Source organism: Heterodontus francisci, chromosome 5 (assembly GCF_036365525.1).
Source record: "Heterodontus francisci isolate sHetFra1 chromosome 5, sHetFra1.hap1, whole genome shotgun sequence".
In the NCBI taxonomy this organism is placed as follows: domain Eukaryota; kingdom Metazoa; phylum Chordata; class Chondrichthyes; order Heterodontiformes; family Heterodontidae; genus Heterodontus; species Heterodontus francisci.
This window is the reverse complement of record NC_090375.1, coordinates 82,358,125-82,380,958: the sequence shown is the minus strand read 5'-3', so window position 1 is coordinate 82,380,958 and position 22,834 is coordinate 82,358,125. Positions and strand designations below refer to the sequence as shown.

Here is a 22,834-nt window from a genome sequence, read left to right as displayed (position 1 = left end):
CTTCAGATGGTTGGAGGATATAGTCCCTATCAATTAGTCTGTGGGCAGAATCCCAAATTGCTTTCTGTACTATGTGACAGTTCTCCTGCTCTAGAAGGCAGGGAGACGGGCTTTCATCAAGGCTGAGAGCTCTGAGGCATCATATAAGGCCATCTGAGGTGGAATTTAATTCAGGAGATTTGGTGTATTGTAAAAGAGAGGGTCATAGGGAATGGAAATGCCCTGGTAAGATCATTGGACAGTCATTATTGAGCATGGAAATCAAACGGTTAAGGTACATTCCTCGCGATTGATCAGGGTTGATTACAAAAAAGTTGATAGAGGGAAATGATGCACCTTGTACCTCAAACGCTCATGTGTTTGTGATGAAGGTCCTGAGGAACAGAATGAGGTAGATCAAGGGTTGGATAGTAATGTGAGGGATCATGACACTCTAGAAAGTGCTTTTGCATCCAAAGGACAATTGCCCAGAGTAGGTACTCAGGTGACATATATTCCAGAGGGCTCTAATAGATGGAGGGGTGCAAGAATTGTGGGATATGCCGGAAAATCGACAGACAAGTTTAAATATTGGTTAAATGTTCAAGATGATGGCCAAGAAGCAAGGTTAATGGACTGGCAGAATGGGGTGCAAGAGTGGAGGGTAAGAAAGCACAGTGCAAGTTCTAATAGTGGGTCTGGAAGTGACTCTTCCGTAAGGAAGCAATCACGTACTGGAGAAAAAACCTTGGATAATGTGCGAGGGAGATCTTGTAGCAGTACTCCTGAAAGATATTAAAGTACTAATCGAGGCTGTAGTTTGAGCAGATTTCACAATGACACGAAGGCTTGAGAGCAGTCTCGGAATAGAACTAGAAGCAGAAGTCCTCATGACCGTGATGTTTTAGTGGCCTCCAATAAACTTGAGAATGACCTAATAGAAGCAAAACATAAGGAATTAGAGAGTTTGGAGTTTATTCTGAGGTACCTGATAGAGGACAGCCAGCCTTGTCACAAATGGATTTGTACTGAAAAAGTTCTACTGATGGAATTTATAAGGCTAAAACGAGGCTAGTTACAAGGGGTTTTGAAGAGCGACTGGGTGATATCGATGTTAGAGTGGATTCTCCTACAGCTGGAAAAGTAATCTTGAAAATCTTTTTCCCTCTTGGCCACATATACATGCGAGGGTAGATCTATTGACACAAAAGCTGCATTTCTGCAGGATCATACTTTTCAATAAGAAGTGTTTCTGAAACCTTCCCCCAAAAAGGTGACAGATGCTGAAGGAAAACTATGGAAACTGAACAAATGCATCTATGGTCTTAATGATGCTTCCAGGGTGTGGTATTTCTTGGTGAGATCTCTTGTTGAAAATTGGTTGTGTTCAACTAAAAACAGATCTTGCCATGTTTTACTGGCATCATAAAGGGAATTTTTTAGGCATCTTCATGATGCAAGTTGATGATTTTTTATGGGGTGGTACTGCGGATTTTGAAAAGTATGTTAAGATTAGGGCAGAATTTAAGATTGGGAGTCAAGTTTGTGGGACCTTTAAATATATTGGTTTAGATATTAGAGACTGAACAATTGCGAAGCTTGATTGGTCAATTTAACTAGTTGTGCTTTCAGACTAGGCCTGATGCTAGTTTTGATGTGCTGGAGTTAAGCACAATGCTGAAACATTCGAAAGTTGAAAGTGTTTTAAGAGCAGATAAAACATTTTAAAAAACTCAATCTGGAGAAATGTGTACTTAAGTTCCCATCCTTAGGTGACCCAAAGCTTCACATGCTGATGGGTATTCGAATGCAGCTGATTTCATAATATTCCTGATGGGTGAAAATGGGAAATGTTGTCCTTTAGCTTGGGAGGCTAAGAAAAGAAAACGGGTCGTTAAAAGCACTTTAGCTGGGGAAACACTGGGTCTTATGGAGGCAGTGGATATTGGATTCAATTTCTCAAATATTTTCGTTGAAATTCTGAACAAGGGACATACTGAAGATAGGACACCCATTAAATGTTGTGGATAATCGTTCTATTTGGGACAATATACAGTCTACAAAAGGTGACTGAGAGAAAAGATTACGTATTGACCTTGCTGGGTTGAAACAAATGCTGGAGAAAAAAGGAAATCTCCAAACTTAAATGGGTAGATGCAAGTCATCAGCTATCCGACTTTTTTTTACAAGACAAAATGATAGTATAAAGAAATTGTTAGGGGTGCTAGAGGCAGGGCGTCTCACAATGTAATACTTTGTATTCAATATGGAATTTATTTTGAAATGATATTTGAGCATGTTAATCCACATTGTATTATAAAAGAAAGAAGGGAATCTGTTAATTGTGTATCAGTTTGATTATGTGCAGGTGGGGGGTGTTTATAAGCAGACACTGAGACTGGGGAAGGGTTTTGAGTGAGGAGCTGCATACACGTAATCCTTTTACTGTGCACAATAAATGTGAAACTTAATAAAATTAGGCTCCAGCATTATTCTTCCATAACAAGCTTTCTCGAGTTTAACACTTAGCACCACTATGGATGATACCTGCTAGCAGCTGTCTGCAGATCAAATCTGCCACTGTGCTGACCTCTCTGCTTTACCTATTCACTGCATTTTTAAGCAGTGGCCCTGAGTTCTAGGTTCTCCCAAGAGAGGAAACATACTTTTCACATCCACCCTGTCAAGACCCCTCAAAATCTTGTATGTTTCAATCAAGTCGCCTCTTACTCTTCTAAACTCTAGTGGATGCAAGCCTAGCCTGTCCAACCTTTCCTCATAAGACAACATGTCCATTCCAGGTATTAGTCTAGTAAACTGCTACTAGCAAGAAAAACTTAGAAACAGGAGGAAAAATTCATAAGCTACCCCGTGACTATACTTTATGCCAGATTCTAGTTCACTGTAAAATATATAAACAAGGCAAAACAATAATTGCTTTATAAGCTGCAGCCACTGTAATATTCAAAATTTATTTCAGATAACACATTTGAATATAGTGATTACTTTTCATTACCTGAAAATTTAAAAAAAAAAATCTTCCCTTAAATAACAGGTGATTTTTACCCCTCTTAAGCATCCCCAGAACAGATTCACTCCCTGGTTTATTTGCATGCTAATCAGCAATCAATTCCTCGACAGGGAATAGGTGAGATACAATGGGCCAAGTGGCCTCTTTCTGTGCCGTTAACTTTCTATGATTCTAAGTGTTCTGTTTCCAGAAATTTGCCAGTGCCACTCTCTGCCTACTGAAAGGTGTAAGTGGTCTGAGTTAACTGGTCTTTTGGTTTGTTAGTTTCTGTAAGGAAATGTTTTGGTGGTGCCTGAAGGTCTAGCTGTGATCAGAAACTCAACACATGGGAAATTGAATACAAACACAAATGCACTTTGCTGAATGGTATTCTAAAGTTTCAAACTTGAAGCTTAATACTTTTTCACTATAGTTTGTAGTTTGACTTGCTGATGGATTTATCAGAAATGTACCAGTTCTCTTTTCATGTTCCTTTGTACGCTCCATGTTTTCAGCATGCATGATATTGTTTTCAGCAGTTTTCTTTTTCTTGTAGATCTTATCCAGCAATATCGCTCTGCTCTGATCAAGCTTAATAATGTCAAACAGGAACTGGATCTACAGTTGAAGTATCTCGGTTCACCAGAAATGACCCTGAAGCACAAGGAGCTCAATGAACAAGAAAACCATCTCAAGCAAATAGAGAAGCAACTCGGCAAGTTATCAATCCCCTAATCACACAATGTGCCAAATCTTCATGGAAAAATAAGAGTTCTCAATCTGGTGCGCAAATCGAGCAATTGCAGAGGAAGAAACACCACACATTGCAAATCTCTAGTGCACGCTGGCCCATTTGCATCATTCTGCAGCTTGCCTTGTACAAACTACATCAAACCCTTAGCCTTCCAGTTATTTTTAAGAACTTGCTGGATTTGTGCATAAATTGCCCATTAAAATCACCACAGAAAGTTAGGGCTCATAATTAATCCTTTTAACAGCGTGAATGTTAATGCAATGCGAATCCATCTCTCTAGCCCAGAAAGAGAACAATTTAAACTATTGAAATAAAAACAAAAAGTGCTGGAAATACTCAGCAGGTCTTGCAGCATCTGTGGAGAGAGAAGTAGAGTTGCCATTTCAGGTCAGTGACCTTTCATCAGAACTCATCAGTTCTGATGAATGGTCGCTGACCTGAAACGTTATCTGTGCTTCTCTCACCACAGATGCTGCTAGACCTGCTGTGTATTTCCAGTACTTTTTATTTTTATTTCAGATTTTTGGCATCTGCAGTACTTTTGCTTTTATTTAAACTATTGAGTCTGCTTTGATTGCTCCATGTAGTAAATTCTTCATTTAAAAATTCAAATTTTTAAAATTTACTTTAGTGCCTTTTCTCTCCCTCTCAATTCAATCTTTATTTCACTCTCCTTTCTGTAGCTGATTTGGTAGCTGTAACTGTATGTTTGTATTTATAACAGGTAGACAGGAAAGTAGAGTTGAGGCCACAATCACATCAGCCATAATTTTATCAAATGGCGGAGCAGGTTTGAAGGGCCAATTGGTGGTTGACTGCTCCTAATTCGTGTTTTCATATGATTTAACACTAATTCGCTCATTCAACCTCCTGTTCCATCATTCCGCTTCCTTTCTCAATCCTTAAATCTCATTGGTTAAGGACACACACTGTCGATTCCATTGTTTGTCAAAGTCCCAAGTGTCCTCTTGCCCTCATTGCATAATTAACACCTTGCACTTTCAGCACATTACAGTGCAAATTATATTCGAGCTGAAGGGTGCAGGAAAAAGTCTAATGGCACACATTGCAAGATGCCCCACACAGCAAGATTGGTCCCAATATTATGTTGCTCGAGGGTGGAGATGTTGAAATTTTATCTGGATTTGATTATCCCCAGACCTAGTACAAGCAAATTGTGCTATATTCTATCATATGCTTTGAATAACCCGAAGATTACCCCCAAGTATATTGCTGTATTTTGCCGTTGGAATTTAATTCTAACTCTGGATATAGTCCTAAATTGCATCATTAAGAAGGAGGCCAAAAATCATGCCATCACTAATTGAAGGGAAGAAGTAGACGAGTGAAAAGTATTATTTGACCCTGAACAAAACTTACTTATTTACTTCCAGTAATATCTAGAGCGGATTATGGGTTAGGTTAGAGATTGTTGACGGTATATATTTTTGCATCTGCTTTTTTTCCAACATTAGTGGAGACAGGTATTTCAACTCCAAAGCGATTTTAGGAAGGTTTTAAGCACTGTCTTTAATTTTCTATCAATGTCTTTTTTACATTGAGTTTTTCTCCATTGTATATTAGAACAGTTATCCTTTCCAAACATTATTCTGATCAATTTTAGCTCCTTTTTCAACCACCATGAACTGCTTCTAAAGGCTTATTCTTTTTTGCTCTTATTACCATGTTGCTGTTATACACTTTACTCAAAGCTGGTTTATTGTAGATATGCAACCCAAGGCAGTGCTATCCACTTTAAGATATTTTATATTGTAAATGCCAGATTTGTGTTTCAGTTAATAGGTAATTTTTGTGTAAATAGAAAATGAAATCTTTTTTTAAAGAAATACTGTCCAGTTTGTTGTAAAGTGGGAAAGTTATCTGAGCCATGTGCAAATTGGAGTAGGGCAAATAAGATTAGAGAAATGAATGAGTGGCTCAAAGACTGATGTGGTAGAAATGGGTTCCGGATCGTGGGCTACTGGCACCAGTACTGGGGAAAGTGGGGGCTGTACCATTGGGACGGTCTACACCTGAACCGTGTTCTAGCGAGCTGCATAACTAGGGAAGTAGAGAGGGTTTTAAACTAAATAGTGAGGGTAAGGAATCAGATTTGGGAAGATGTGGTAAATCAAAGAGTAGAGACAAGGCAAGACAGAAAGGTATTAATATGGGAAAAGATAAACAGACCATGACAGGAAGGGAAGGAGAGTGCAAATCTAAGAGTAAATCAGTTAACAAGGTTAGAGGTTACAAAAATAATAAAAGACAAAACTAAAGGCTCTGTATCTGAATACATGTAGCATTCGAAACAAAACAGATGAACTGATAGCACAAATAGAAATAAGTACGTACGATCTGATGGCCATTACAGAGACATAGCTGCAGCATGATCTAGATTGGGACCTGATTATTGAAGGGTGCATGACATTTAGGAAGGACAGGAAGCTAGGAAAAGGTGGAGGGATGGCTCTGTTAATTAATGGTATTAGCACAATAGAGAGGTATGACCTAAGTTCAGGAAACCAGAATGTTGAAGCAGTTTGGGTCAAGATGCGAAATGATAAAGGCCTGAAGTCACTTGTGGGAGTAGTATACAGGCCCCCTAACAGTAACCACACAGTAGGACGGGGTACAAAGGAAGAAATAATGGGTGCTTGTCAGAAAGGTACTGCGATAATCATGGGGGATTTTAATTTACATATAGCTCGGAAAGATCAGATGAGGAGTTTATGCTTTTGGGATAGTTTCTTAGAACAGCACATTCTGGAGCCAAACAGAGAGCAGGCTATACTAGACCTGGTATTGTGCAATGAGATAGGATTAATTAATGACCTCACAGTGAAGCCACCCCTAGGCAGCAGCGATCGTAATATGATTGAATTTTACATTCAGTAAGGGAGAGAAGGATGGGTATAAGACTAGTATTTTATACTTAAATAAGGGCAATTATGAGGGCTTGAAAGCAGAGCTAGCAAAAGTGAACTGGTAAAGTAGGTTAGGGGATAGGTCAATAGAGGTGTGGTGGCAGGTATTTCAGGGAATATTTCAGAATAGATACATTCCAACAAGAACAAAAAATTCCAAGGGGAGAACCCACCATCCGTGATTAACTAAAAATGTTAAAGATCGTGTCAAACTTAAAGAAAAAGCATATAATTGCGCAAAGATTGAACAGAATATTAAAAGCAGCAAAGAATGACAAAGGTTAATTAGGAGGTAAAAATTAGAATGCGAAAGAAAGCTGGCTAGTAATAAAAAAAAATAGTAAGAGTTTCTATAGATAGTTGGAAAAGAAGAGTTAAAAAGGAGAGTGTTGGCCTTATAGAAAGTGAGTCTGGGGAATTAACAGATGGCAGATGAATTGAATGGGTATTTTGCATCGGTCTTCCCCCATAGAGGATACAAGTAACATCCCAGAAATAGCTGTAAATCAGGAAATGGAAGGGAGGGAGGAACTCAAGAAAATTACAATCACCTGGGAAATGGTACTGAACAAATTGTTGCAGCTGCAGGCTGACAAGTCCCCAGGTCCTGATGGACTTAATACTAGTGAGATAGTTGTGTTGGTTTTAATTTTCCAAAAGTTCCCTAGATTCGGGGAACGTTCCATTAGATTGGAAAATAGTGAATGTAACTCCTTTATTCAAAATGGGAGGGAGACAGAAAGCAGGACACTACAAGCCAGTTAGCTTAACATCAGTCATAGGGAAAATGATGGAAGTTATTATTAAAGATGTTATGGCAGGGCACGTAGAAAAATTGAAGGTAATCTGGCAGAGTCAACATGGTTTTGTGAAATGGAAATCATGCATAACCAATTTATTGGAGTTCTTTGAAGAAGTAACATGTGCTGTTGATGTGCTGTACTTGGGTTTCCAGAAGGCATATGATGACGTGCCACATCAAAGGTTATTGTGGAAAATAAAAGCTCATGGTGTAGGGGGTAACATATTGGCATGGATAGAAGATTGGTTAGCTAACAGGAAACAGAGTAGGCATAAATGGGTCATTTTCTAGTTGGCAAGATGTAACAAGTGGTGTGCCACAGGGATTAGTGCCAGGGCCTCAACTTTTTACAATTTATATAAATGGTTTGGATGAAGGGAACAAAGGTATGGTTGCTAAATTTGCTGATGACACAATGGTAGATAGGAAAGTAAGCTGTGAAGAGGACATGAGGAAGCTACAAAGGGATATTGGTAGGTTAAGTGAGTGGGCAAAGATCTGGAAATGTAGTATAATGTGGGAAAGTGTGAAATTGTTCATTTTGGCAGGAAAAATAAAAAAGATGCATATTATCTAAATGGTGAGAGATTGCAGAGCACTGAGATGCAGAGGGATCTGGATGTCCCAGTGCATGAATCGCAAAAGGTTGGTATGTAGGTACAGCAAGTAATTTGGAAAGCTAATAGATGTTATCATTTATTGCAAGGGGAATTGAATATAAAAGTAGGGAGGTTATGCTTCAGTTATGCAGGACATTGGTGAGACCACATCTGGAGTACTGTGTACCTTATTGGTCTCCTTATTTAAGGAAGGATGTAAATGCATTGGAAGCCGTTCAGAAGAGGTTTACTAGACTGGCTGAATGGTCACTGACCTGAAACGTTAAATCTGCTTCTCTCTGCACAGATGCTGCCAGGCCTGCTGAGTATTTCCAGCACTTTGTTTTTATTTATTAGACTAATACCTTGAATGACCAGCTGTCTTATGAGGAAAGGTTGGACAGGCTAGCCTTGTATCTGCTAGAGTTTAGAAGAGTGAGAGGCGACTTGATTGAAACATATAAGGTTCTATGGGGTCTTGACAGGGTGGATATGGAAAGGATGTTTCCTTTTGTGTGAAAATCTAGAACTAGGGTCACTCTTTAAAAATAAGAGGTCGCCCATTTAAGACAGATGAGGAGAAACTTTTTTCTGAGGTTCATGAGTCTTTCGAACTCTCTTCCTCAAAAGGCAGTGCAAACAGAGTCTCCGAATATTTTTACGGCAGAGGTAGATAGATTCTTGATGAGCAAGAGTTAGAGTCATAGAGAAATACAGCACTGTAACAGGCCTTTCGGCCCACCGAGTCTGTGCCAACCAACAACCACCCATTTATACTAATCCTACATTAATCACATATTCCCTACCACATCCCCAGCATTCTCCTACCACCTACCCACACTCGGGGCAATTTACAATAGCCAATTTACCTATCAACCTGCAAGTCTTTGGCTGTGGGAGGAAACCGGAGCACCCGGCGGAAACCCACGCGGTCACAGGGAGAACTTGCAAACTCCGCACAGGCAGTACCCAGAACCGAACCCGGGTCGCTGGAACTGTGAGGCTGCGGTGCTAACCACTGCGCCACTGTGCGGCCCTAAGCAAGGGGGTGAAAGATTATTGTGGGTAGGCAGGAATGTGGAGTTGAGGTTACAATCAGATCAGCCATGATCTTATTGAATGGTGGAACAGGCTCGAGGGGCCGAGTGGCCTACTCCTGCTCCTAATTCGTATGTTGTCTATTATTGTGCCTGCAACTAGATGACCTTCAGCATACATGGGAGCCTGTAAAAGAAAAAAAATTACACAACACCTTTTGCAACCTGGGCACATTCCAAAGCGCATTACAGCCAATGGAAGTACTTTTGAAGTGTAAGCCCATTTGTAATGTCGGAAACGCAGCAGCCAAATTGCACTCAGCAAAGCGCCACAAAGGGGAAAGTGATGGCAAGATAATTCTGCTTTAGTATTAGTTGAGGGATAGATATTTGTCTGGGCACCATGGAGAGCTCCCTTACTGTTCTTCAAAATAATGCAGAGGTTTTTTACGTTCACCTAAGAGGAAAGACGGCATTGGATTAACAAGTCACCCAAAAGACAGCACTTTTGACAGTGCAGCACTCCCTCAGTACTGCGCTGGTATGTCAGCCTAAATTTCATGTTAGTGTCTAGAGTGGGACTAAATAGGCAAGAGTACTAGCAACTTGAACTATGGCGGACACCTTACATATGATGGAAAAGGGTGAGCCTTTATATTAAGTAGTTATTAATCACGTTTTTTTAAACTTTTGCATCTCTGATTTTGTCAAACTGTAGGCAAGTAACCATGTTTGCTTGCACATCTAACCAGATCATTAGTAAACATTGAAGGAGCTCAGTTAAAATTATGACAGTGTAAAGATTTCATAATGGGGAAAATATTTACAGTATATGAGCTGGCTCAGATGTGGACAACATCTCTTGTGATGTAACATGTTCGACTGCAACAGAGTGGTAGGATGTGTGCTTGTGTGCCTCATATCGAGTATCTTGCTGTGCAATGTATTGCTAAGCAGAGGTCAGATAATCCCCAACCTATTGCTCCAATTTTTTTAAATGAAGAGAAAATCATTCTTTACTCAGGCATATCTTTGAACCAGTGTTTCAAACTGGATAAGTATCTACTCCCTTCCATGGGGGCTGGGTCAAAATCCTGGAACTCCCTTCCTAACTGCACTGTTCATGTACCTATACCCCAAGGACTGCAGTGGTTCATTGTATATTCCCTTGCCTTGTTAGTCCTCCCAAAATGCATCACTTCACACTTCTCAGGATTAAATTCCATTTGCCACTGTTCTGCCCATCTTACCAGCCCATCTATATCGTCCTGTAATCTAAGGCTTTCCTCCTCACTATTTACGACTCCACCAATTTTCGTGTCATCTGCAAAATTACTGATCATACCTCCTATATTCATGTCTAAATCATTAATATGCACTACAAACAGCAAGGGTCCCAGCACCGATCCCTGTGATACACCACTGGTCACAGGCTTCCACTCGCAAAAACAACCCTCGACCATTACCCTCTGCCTCCTGCCACTAAGCCAATTTTGGATCCAATTTGCCAAATTGCCCTGGATCTTATGGGCTCTTACCTTCTTAACTAATCTCCCATGCGGGACCTTATCAAAAGCCTTCCTGAAATCCATGTACACTACATCAACTGCTTTACCCTGATCAACACATCTAGTTGAAAAATTCAATCAAGTTAGTTAGACATGATCTCCCCCGACAAAGCCATGCTGACTATCGCTGATTAATCCCTGCCTCTCCAAGTGTAGATAAATCCTGTCTGTCAGAATTTTTTCCAATCGTTTCCCAACCACTGGTGATAGAATCACCGGCCTGTAATTACCTGGTTTATCCCTGCTTCCCTTCTTGGTCATTAATTAATCCTGTCTCATTGCACATAACCAGGTCTCAGGTTGGCTCGAGAACATGTTGCTCTAAGAAATTGTCCCAAATGCACGCTACAAACTCCTCTTCCAGGCTACCTTTTCCAGTATGATTTGTCCACACTATATGTAGATTAAAATCACCCGTGATTATTACTGTATCTTTTTTGCAAGTTGCCATTATTTCTTCCTGTATGCTCTGTCCTACAGTGTAGCTACTGTTAGGGGGCCTATAAACTACTCCCACAAGTGACTTCTTACCGTTGCTGTTTCTTATCTGTACCCTAACTGATTCTAAGGGCTGAATTTTACTGGCCCCTCTACGCCGTGGGTTGCGGAGCAGGGGCCGGTAAAATTCTGCAGGGAGAGGCCCACCTCGACCCGCGATGTCGAGAAGGGCCCGCCACATATTATCAACGGCGGGGGGACCTCGCTGCTTTTCCCCCCCCCCACCAAACCGCATGGCGGCGGGTCTTTCATCTCCATATGTAAATTGACATTAAAGATATTCAAATTAACTTACCTGCCATCCCATGCCGATTTTATGGCCTCCGTTCGGCCTTCGCGCACCATCGGAACTCTGCACAGAGTTCCAAGGCGAGAACCTGGTGGGGAGGGGGGAGGACTAAAATTTTCGTGGAGGTGGAGGAGCGGGGAAAGCAATTTTGATTGGATGTGGGGATGGTCGGAAGGAATTAAAGGGCAAAAGATTGGGAGTTGGGGGTGGGGGAGGGACGTTTGGGTGTTTGAAAAATCAATTGTTCATTTTGGACAATGAAATGACTATTGGGGTTGGGGAAGGGCCTCCATTACTTAATTTTATATTTAATAAAAATTACTAATGATTTCCGTTTCAAAATTAAAATTAATTATAAGGGCTTAAAGCCCTTAAAAATGGTGCCTGCGCGGTGGCGCCAATTGCCATTGCCGGGACACGGCGGCCACCCTCTGCATGTCATTAGGGCCGACCGCCCCGCCGCCTCTACTTAAATGAGCCCCCGCGCGTAATATCGTGGGGGCTCGCCGGTGGCCACTGATAATGCAGGGGCTCGGCGATGGCCGTTGAATGTGGGCACGCTGCTGTGCTCAATAAAATTCAGGCCTAAATCTTGATCTTTAGAACTAAGGTCATCTCTCACTATTGCTGTAATGTAATCCTTAATTAACAGAGCTACCCTCACCACCTTTTCCTAGCTTCTTGTCCTTCTGTAATGTCAAGTACCCTTGAATATTCAGGTCCCAGCCTTCATCACCCTGCAGTCATGTCTCTGTAATAGCTATCATGTCCTACTACTTGTGACAATTCATCCATTTTGTTTACAAATGCTGCAAACAGATACAGAACCTTCAGTTCTCTTTTGTTACTATTTTTGCAAATTCTGGCTTTATCTGCTGGCTAACTCTTTGCATGTAAGCTTCCCTAATGTCTTCATGTGTTTATCCAGTATACTCCACAATCTAATATAAATGGAGTCCTTACAGGAGGTAGGGTGTGAAGAAGTGTAGTCAAGGTAGCTGTGGGAGTCGGTGGGCTTATAATGGATATTGGTAGACAACCTATCCCCATTTTACTTTCATTTTTAGTTATTTTTTCTTCCTATTCTTTACATTCTTTTTTACATTTTTTACAATTTTTTTTTGCATTTATTTCATTTCATCTTAGTTTGTTCAGTTTGCTTACCCACTGTTTTTTTTTCAGTTTTTTTTTCAGGTTTGCACTTGCTGCTGTTCAATATTCAGTGTATTTACACCTAATCTGTACTAATGCTTTGTCTTTCAACACACCATTAACACATTGTTTGCCTTTGCTCCGTGACCTTTTGGTCAGCTATGTGGCCTGGTCCAATCTGCACCTTCTCCTTTGTTATCTCTTGCCCCACCCCCACCTCACTTGCTTATAATCTGTGACTTTTCTAATATTTGTCAGTTCCGAAGAAGGGTCGCTGACCCGAAACGTTAACTCTGCTTCTCTTTCCACAGATGCTGCCAGACCTGCTGAGTGATTCCAGCATTTCTTGTTTTTGTATTCCACAATCTAGTCCTCTTGCAAATGAGAAATGAACCAGGCTGTACTCTGCTTCCTCTCCAGAGGATGGCAGCAACTATTTTGTTTCTTGATTGTGTGCAGTGTAAAGTATAATGTACTGTACACTTATGGAAGATACTAGTAAGGAAGGAAAATTTTTTAAGAGAACGTCTAAGGAAGAGGCTCAAAACCTAGAGATAGAGTAGAGGAAATCAGAGACCATTATGGGAATTCTGGCAGACATTGAAGCAGATTAGTGAATATTGGAAGAGGGTTGAGTGATTAGTGATTTGGATTGGTATTGTAGGAATTGAGGTTTTTTTTACATAAAATTGTACATCTTCCCCGCCCCCCCCCCCCAGAAAAAAATGGACTAGCATCTTCTAATCTAACTAGTCCTGCCTTAGCATAATAGATGGGCATTATAGCCAGCCTATCATCTATCCTATGAACTGTCTCGAAGCACTGCAGCCGTGATAATTTGCTAAAATGTATACATCATTGCTTTCCATAACTCGTGACTAATTATTTTAACTTATTCTAATGCACCATATTAAAAAATACACTTTGAAAGAATGCCAGGTTGCACAGGTTTTTTTTTGACATGGGTTATTTTTGTCTATTTGGCTGACTGGTTAAGTCTGCCAAACAATGAATAACAACTAGGTTTGAAATGTTTCAACATATCAAAATCTCAATGTTTCCATATGTTTTAGGTTATATTTAGCTGCTAACAAACAAGAAAATGTTGGAAGCACATTACACTGTTTTTTTTAAAAAAAACAGAACTGGGAAGGACCTAGAAATCTGGCCATTTTCCTGATGCCCGGTCTGTATGTGTTCTAGGGTAGTACTAAGGAATATGTAATTGTGTAATTTGTCTGGATTACACAATGCAATAGTTAGTATTATTATGCTGATTGCCTTGTTATATCTGTACACAGGTATGACTCCAACAAGAGGAACCTCTGTCTCCAGCCTTAAAGCAGTGGCTTTAGATTTGTCTGATGAGCAGACTCCAAGCAAAAGAATGAGAAGAGAGAGTGCAAAGAAAACATACAGGTATGTTATCAGTCATTTTTTTTAAAAGTCTTCTATTCAATTTTATTAGGATGAGTGAATCATTGCTAGATACTTTCTTTTTATGAAATGACAGTAGATAATGAAACTTTTTTTCCTCCTTTAAAACAGTGCAGAAGAGTGGGTTTCAATACCTTTGAGGAAATCACAGCAGCTACCTTCAGGATCTGGATTAGACACAAACGGAAGTACTTTGTCACGGAAAAGAAAGGCTTAGAACAAATGTAGATGTTTTATGGGTATATTTTCCTTTGTGAAATTTGGTTACTAAACTCAATATGCTTTATTAAAAGTTTTCTTAAACTTCACACAGGGTAATATATATCATTATGTAGATGAGAGTCTGAAGAAATAGAATTACTGTTAAGCAGAAATGTATATAGTCTGAGAGAAAAATTGAACAATGTATGAATGTTCGACAGAAAGATTTCTATCCAACAGTTGCAAATCTATAAAAATGTCTGTTGGTAGATAATATGTTCATTTGTAGTTATTTAAATTGAGAAGCTTAATTTTATACATTCAACTTTGTATTTTTTATTTTTAAAAGCTTTTTCAAAAGTTTACTGAACTTTTTTCGTCATGGAGCAAGAAATAAAGTCTCTATAATTAGATGTTATTCTCCTTAAGCATATTTAAAATTACTCTTCAACCAAATGGCGCACATGTTTTATGAAACACCAATTTCCTGAAATATCACTTGCTTGAAACAAGTGTTATTGCTTTCCTGATTTTTGTTTTTAATCCTTGAATGTTAAATAGTTCTGTTTTTGTTGCTGCTAATCAGATCTAATGGAACAATACAATACTGTTTGGCCCATCAGTTTACTTCACCTTTGAACATGTAGATCGAGACAATCATGGATTTTTGCCCAAATTTAATCTACTTTTTTGAAGTTCTTAAAATGTTTAATTACTCCCAAAACTCCAAAAAAAAAAAATCCAAAATACATATTTGTCCTTTCACCCTCATTTTTGTAACTCGACTGATTGTTCTGGATTGATTGTTGAATACAGTCTTAATCATTTTCTTCCCATCTACTGAACCATATCCTGATTTACCAGTTTCGAGATTATGGTTAACTTCTGTGCAACCTCTTTGCAGAGCTCCCTCCTGGACTTTTGGCATGAATGCCCTCCAGTTAAATATTGGGAAGACTGAAGCCATTGTTTTCAGTCCCCACTTGAAATTCTGTTCCCTAGCTACCAATTCCATCCCTCTCCTGGCAACAGTCTGTTCGCAACCATGTTGTCACATTTGACCCCGAGATGAGCTTCTGACCTCATTTATGCCATCACTAAGACTGCCTATTTCCACCTCTGTAACTTCACCCATGTCTCAGCTCATCTGCTGCTGAAACCCTCATTCATGCCTTTCTTATCTCTAGACTTGACTATTCCAACACACTGCTGGCTGGTCTCCCGCATTCTCTATAAACTTGAGGTCATCCAAAACTCTGCAGCCTGTGTCTTAACTCACACCAAGTCATGTTCCCCTATCACCCTGTGCTCACTGGCCTACTTTGGCTCCCGGTCAAGTCACATCTTAATTTTAAAATTCTCATCGTTGTTTTCAAATCACTGCATGGCCTCGGCCCCCCATACCCCCATCATTGTATCTCTTCCAGCCCCACAACCCTCCAAGATATCTGCATTCTTCTGATTCTGGGCTCTTATGCATCCGTGATTTTAATCGCTCCACCATTGGTGGTTGCGCCTTCAGTTGCCTAGGTTCTGAGTTCTGGAATACCCTCCCTACACCTCTCCACCTTGCTTTCTTCCTTTAAGACACTCCTTAAAATCTACTTCTTTGACCAAGCTTTTGGTCATCTGACCTAATATCTCCTTTTGTGGCTCGGTGTCATACTTTGTTTATAATGCTCCTGTCAATGCCTTGAGACATTTTATTAGATTAAAAGCACTATATAAATATAAATTGTTTGAAAATATTGAAAGTTACATGGTACACCTTCTCTGCAATCAGATCCATATGTTCCAAGGATCTGGCCCTACTGCTTTGTTTTGTGAAACAATTGCCTTTCATCAACTGATAAAGTATTTCCACACTTCTTTTTAGTTCTTGGGATGGAAGTGTCGCTGGCAAGGCCAATATTTGCTGCCCATCCCTAATTGCCCTTGAGAAGGTGGTAGTGAGTAATTTATAGAGGTAATATTTTGTTTTTTATGTTGTAGGCCCTTAAGTAATTATTGCATCCAGTTGGTTGAATACCTCATTGCTATCCTGTAATTGAATATATGTACAAAAATATCCAAAGTTAACAGCTGGTTAGCAAGTGTACTCACAGCCACAAAGCAGTCAGAGGTGTCTTAATGGTTGCCAGTCAAAAATGGAATCTTGTATTCAAGTTTCTTAAAATACTGGCCTCCTTGTATGTCAGATTTGAGAGTCAGTGACTAGCACCGGAATTTGTGAATAGAATTCATTTGACACATCTGCCATTTCCTGATCCTCTATTATCCCTTTTGCAAGCCTATTCATTCTTTAACATGCCACAATCAACTTACATAGCCAAGATGATCATTTTTGGGCTGCATTGCTGCTCTCTACAAACTGCCCATCTACTGTTGTCTTCATGCTTCTGATCATTTTAGTTCTCATCTGACTGTTTCATGATTTCTAATTGTTTAATTCCTTGTGTTTTTCAAATATTCACATCAGCTTGCATTTATATATCAACTTTTATTGTAGAAAAAGTACCCAAGTTTCTTGAGGGAGGTGGGAAATTAATCCTACACCTCAAGAGGAGCGAGCAGGCGAGGTAACCAAAAACCTTTGTCACAGAGTTGAGTTTTAGAGAGGGTCTTAACAGAGGAGAGGGATTTAGGGCCAGAATTCCAGACAGTGACATATTCTAATTAGAAATCTAGGAAATTTTGGAGTAACTTCACAATTGCAAAATTGGGACACAAATAAATTTATGACACACTATGGCATATTGAGGTTGCAGGAAATTCAAGATGGTTGAAGGAGATGCGGTTAGGATTGCTACTCAAGTGGGTAGTATCAATGCAGACTGGTTAGATCGAACAACCTGTTTGTATTGTAATTTCTATGTAAATCTACGTTTTTTTCAATAGTCCTCATTAATAAATGTAATCATCAGGCTTAGGGTGTCTTTAATTTGCATTTATCAGAATGGAGGTTGTCAGTGCCAGAGATTAGAATATTTTTCATTTTGGCCTCATCCGATTCAGATATTTCCAGGGTAGATATAACTTCGTCATAGAGCAAAGTTCACTAGTACCTCAGCAATGTACTAGAATCTCACCTCACACAGCCACCTATAACTGCACCAATTAGATTTTGTCTACTTTACGCGCCAGTCATTGTGCCCGCTGAATACAATTGGAAGGACGGTACTGTGCTACTTTGTCACCTCACATTCTCTAAAAGACCCATGTTCCTAAGTTTTTAGGAGAAATTAAGTATTCCTCTAAGTTGTGATGCATCTTACAATTCTTGTTTATGGATGGAGTTTATTTAGTTTGGGTTCAGCATTTTATTAACTTGTGTAGTTTGCACTTTGATGGTGGTCATTATGGCATCAGATGGTTGGAAGTCTGCAAAGGCCCTGCTGGAAGGACAGAAATGATGTGAATTTCCAAGGACTTTGACAAGAGATGGCTACTTTCTACAAGGCCTGGCTTTAATTTATTAATAATTAAAGGCAATCAGTTTGTTTTTTGTTTTAAAAACAAAGTGCTGGAATTGCAGCTATGAGGAAAGATTGGATAGGTAAGGGTTACTGACCCAAAACGTTAACTCTGGTTCTCTCTCCACAGATGCTGCCAGACCTGCTGAGTATTTCCAGCATTTCTTGTTTTTATTTCAGATTTCCAGCATCTGCAGTATTTTGCTTTTATTTTGGATAGGTTGGGGTTGTTCTCCTTGGAACAGAGAAGGCTGAGGGGAGATCTGATTGAAATGTTCAAAGTTTTGAGGGGCCTGGATAGAGTGGAGGTGAAGGATCTATTCACCTTAGCAGAGAGGTCAGTGACGAGGAGGCACAGATTTAAAGTGATTGGTAGAAAAATTAGAGGGGAAATGAGGAAACAATTTTCACCCAGAGGGTGGTGGGTGTCTGGAACTCACTATCTGAAAGGGTAGTTGAGACCGAGGCCCTCAATTCATTTAAAAGGAGTCTGGATATGCACCTTAAGTGCTGTCATCTGCAGGGCTACGGACCAAATGCTGCAAGGTGGGATTAGAATAGGTGGATCATTTTTCAGCTGGCAGAGACACCATCTGCCAAGTGGCCTCTTTCAGTGCCTTAAACTTTCTATGATTCTACTCCGCAGTCTGGTAGCATCTGTGGAGAGAGAAACTAAGTTAATGTTTCAGGTCTGCGATCTTCCATCAGATTTTTTTTGTTTGCATCCTATGTTAAAGGAATATGCAAGGGCATCTTTATAGCACTTGGGATTGTGGCAGTTTGCAGCAAGTGTGAATACGTAATGTGCACGTCTTCACCCGTGTTGCTGCAGTTGACTGAAAGTAAATAGAATTCAGTTCATTTGGAGATGAGAGTGGGTTGAGACGCATGAAACAATTGTCAGCATAGTTGATGAACTACTTATGAGCTACATATAGAAAACGGAATATTATATATGAGGAAATCCTTAAAGGGGATTTGTCGTACAAAGATCTTTTATTCTAATAATTAAAGCTGTATGTTTGAAATCAAGAAGAATCCTATAACAGCCCTTATACATAGGTGCCTTGTGCCCTCGATAAAGATGGAAAGTGGGAAATGATAGGGGTGGTTTCCCTTTTTCACCTCTCAACTGACCAAAGACTGTGTGTTTTTTAAAAGGTGCTTTATCCTCTGAGTGTTTTAATGGTCAATAAACATACAGATGAGTTTTTTTTTTCGTAGATTTAAAGAAAAATAAATTTTATTAAACAGTACCTAAAAATATTTGCAACCTCACCCACACATGCACACACACACAAGAAAAGATGAGATTAAAAGATAGCATGCATTTAGATCTGTGGTTTTTAAAAGAGTTTGTTGTGAAACCTTAAAAGCAAAATATGGCAGATGCTGGAAATCTGAAATAAAAAGAAAGTGCTGGAAATACTCAGCAGGTCAGGCAGCATCTGTGGAGAGAAGCAGAGTTAACATTTCAGGTCTGTAACCTTTCAGCAGAACTGGCAAAGGTTAGAAAAGAATTAGATTTTAAGCAAGTGAAGGGGATGGGGCAGGGGATTGGTGGGGGGGCAGGGGGGTGGTGGTGGTGGAAAGAGAGCAAAAGAGAAGGTGTGTAATAGGGCAGAGGGCAGGAGAGATTAAAAAACAAAGCTGTCCTGATACAAAGGCAAAGAGTGTGTTAATGCATTTGGTGAAAGGCAAATGTTACGACCAGGTGAGAAAGTTGCCTAGGGGTCCTTTACTGTCTTCACCTGGTTTTATTGTAACAGGGTTTAATTTTAAACACACTGTGTTTTGAGCTCCCCCTTTGTGAATCCTTGTTCACAGCTTTCCAATTGTAAGACAAAGAAATGAGCACACCAGGTTTTCTATAGTTTTAAAGAAGAAAAGTGAAACTCTAATACGGTTAATGCCCACGGATATACACGCCATGCTAGCATGCACAGACATTCAAATAGGGAAGAGAAAAGAGCAGAAGAAAAATAAAATGGAGAAGTTTGAGGCGGTCTCTTAAAGGGGGTTTCTTGTTACTGTTTGTGTTTCCAGCTCGCCGTAGAGTCCTTGATTGTAGACAGCTCTTACTTTTTGTTGGGGGGCCCAGTATTATTATTAAACCTTGTTCACTTTTGTCTCTTGGGGTTCATATGTCTTCAATGGTTTTCAAAGCTGGTGAGAACGAGATGAGAGCACACAGGAGAGCGGTGTTGTCACTCCAGGAACTAACAGCCTTCTGATTTCACTCTACATGAAAAGCAGGGGTTATAAAATAAAATATATATTTTTTAAAAAGGCGTGTCATCCTGTGAACTTATGGAACTCAATATTCAGTCTACAAGGCTGTAGAGTGTGTAATCGAAAGTTCAGGTGTAGCTCCTCGAGCTTGTGTTGATATTCACTGGAACACTGCAGTAGGCCAAAGATAGAAATAGTCGTTTAGAAGTACAGAACCTGAGTGCTGAAAATAGAGACATGTTGTTGAAGCATGCACTTATCAGGACAATTGCAAGAATAACCAATGTAAGGGAAAACAACAACTGATACTGGGAGAAGAGAGTGCTGATTGCTAAAGGTGTTGCCACGGCGAATGTGCTATTTTACGGTGACTGACAGTTATTTGCCAAGCTTTGTTTGCATATTGCTTCAATAGATGTCTGCACCATAAACAGTACAGGTTTGAAACACGCCCGTACCACAAGCTAACCTACGCAGAAGCTGTTTGGCAATGCAATTAACTACGCCACTAAACACGTCACAAATCTCTGACCATGTACTCTCAGAAAGTGAGTTTGTTCTTGCACATCATTTCAATTTTGGTGTGCCTTTAAATAAAAAAAAGATACAGCACTGAACAGGCCCTTTGGCCCACTGAGTCTGTGCTGACCATCAACCACCCATTTATACCAATCCTACATTAATCCCATATTCCTACCACTTCCCCACCTTCTCTCAATTCCCCTACCACCTACCTACACTGGGGGCAATTTATAATGGCCAATTTACCTATCAACCTGCAAGTCTTTGGCTGTGGGGGGACCCGGCGAAAACCCATGCAGTCACAGGGAGAGCTTGCAAACTCTGCAGTACCCAAATTGAACCCGGGTCGCTGGAGCTGTGAGGCTGTGCCGCTAGTCACTGTGCTGCCTTCATTCCAATTAAACGGGAAGAGGTATTTGCTGAGTTCAAATTCCTCTACTCCCAAATTTCCCGCCACATACCAGCGTCCACTGAAGCCGCTGAATCCTTGAAAGTGTGCCTTGCAGATCTTGCGCATGCATATTGCAGGATTCCGAATGACACGTCTGATTTCCACTCGCAACGTGAATGTCTGACAGCATTGCAAGGCCTTAAAACCAACCCGGACAAAAACATCAGTAAACCAGACAAAGGGACGAGAATAGTCATCCTTAACAAGCATAACTTTATCAACAAAATGCACACCATTCTTAAAGACGGGTCCAAATTCGTATCCGTTGGACCTGCCACTCAACATGACTAGACAGCCTTGCTCGAAAGTAAGATAAAAAAAAAAAAGCTTGCTGGACTTGTGTAAGAGCAATGAGATGCCGGGTGATATATATGACAGGGTTCATCCTCACTGCTCGCTGCATCTGTGTATGTATGGACTGCCCAAGACACAAAAGTGATGTCCCTCTAAGCCCTATCTTATCTATGACTGGTTCTGCACAACATGAATTGGGCGAATGGTTACAACCAGTTTTGAGTAAGTTCTCCACACACATGGTGAAGGATTCCTTCACATTTGCAAAGATCATACAGGACTTGCATATCAATAGCAAAGCCTTGTCCATGTGCTCATTTGACATTGCTAGCCTATTCACCAATGTAACACTTAAGGAAGCCATAGATAGTTGTGCTGTAGCATAATATCATGGCGATCTAGACCCACCACCATTCATTGAACTTATGAACTCAGCAACTCAGGCAGTTGAGTTCAGTTTTAACGACCCCATGTATGCCCAAATAGGTGGTGTTGCCATGGGATCCCCTCTAGGCCCAGCTCTCGCAAACATCTTTGTTGGGTTCCATGAGAAACGTGTCTTTGATGGAATTACACCTAACCTCCTACCTCCTGCATATTTCCGATATGTAAATGATACGTTTGCTATATTTGCATGCAATAATTCCCTTCCACATTTTAATGGTGTCCATCCTGCGCTCAAATTCACCTTTGAAATGGAGCACTCAAATGAGCTCTCTTTCCTTGACGCACTAGTTGAGAAATCTGTTGAGGGGTTCTCTACCACGGTCTACCGCAAACCTACCTTCACTGGTCAATACACGTGTTGGGATTCTTACAGTTCCACAAGCTATAAGATTAGCCTTATCAGCAAGCTAATAGGGCCCGCACCATTTGCTCACCATGCAAGCTTGATGCATGCTCGAAGGGCCAAATGGCCTACTCCTGCTCCTATTTTTCTATGCTGAAATAGGGTGAATCAAAGACATCCTGTGTGACAATGGCTACCCTGATCATTTCTCGCTGTATATCACACAAAGTTATGAATAAGCCTATGGTTGTCTTTTTCGGCCCTGGAAAGTGCCCAGTCAACCTCAAATTACCCTGGAAGGGTAACGTATCCCAAAAATTTGAGCAACAGATGAAGCTAGCTGTTTCATGCTGTGACAATGCAAAAGACTTGCAGGTTGATAGGTTAATTGGCCATTATAAATTGCCCCTAGGATAGGTAGGTGGTAGGGAAATATAGGAACAGGTGGGGATGTGGTAGGAATATGGAATTAGTGTAGAATTAGTACAAATGGGTGGTTGATGGTCGGCACAGACTCGGTGGGCCGAAGGGCCTGTTTCAGTGCTGTATCTCTAAACTAAACTATGCAGTAGCAACACGTGTGGTGTTCACCATTAACAGGATGCTGTTGTCAAGCCAAAAAGACGTTCTGCCTATCACACAAATAAGTAATGTGATATGTGAATTTCAATGCCATTCTGATACCAGCGAGCTCGTCACTGGTATCAGACCCACCGGCCATCCATGTCTCTGCTTTAAAGACATCTGCAAACGTGACATGAAGTCCTGTGACATTGACCACAAGTCGTGGGAATCAGTTGCCAGTGATCGCCAGAACTG

General features: G+C 40.4%; 1 protein-coding gene across 1 annotated transcript in view; it reads left to right on the top strand.

Moving 5' to 3' along the window:
• Positions 1-14,360, top strand: part of smchd1 (structural maintenance of chromosomes flexible hinge domain containing 1) — a 268,185-nt gene extending 253,825 nt beyond the window's left edge. Inside the window, exons 46-48 of the mRNA XM_068031705.1 lie at positions 3,546-3,704; positions 13,917-14,034; positions 14,164-14,360. Coding sequence (XP_067887806.1) covers positions 3,546-3,704; positions 13,917-14,034; positions 14,164-14,269 — 383 coding nt within the window. The 3' untranslated portion in view covers positions 14,270-14,360. The remainder of the gene's footprint in view (positions 1-3,545; positions 3,705-13,916; positions 14,035-14,163) is intronic.
• The last annotated feature ends 8,474 nt before the right edge of the window (positions 14,361-22,834 follow it).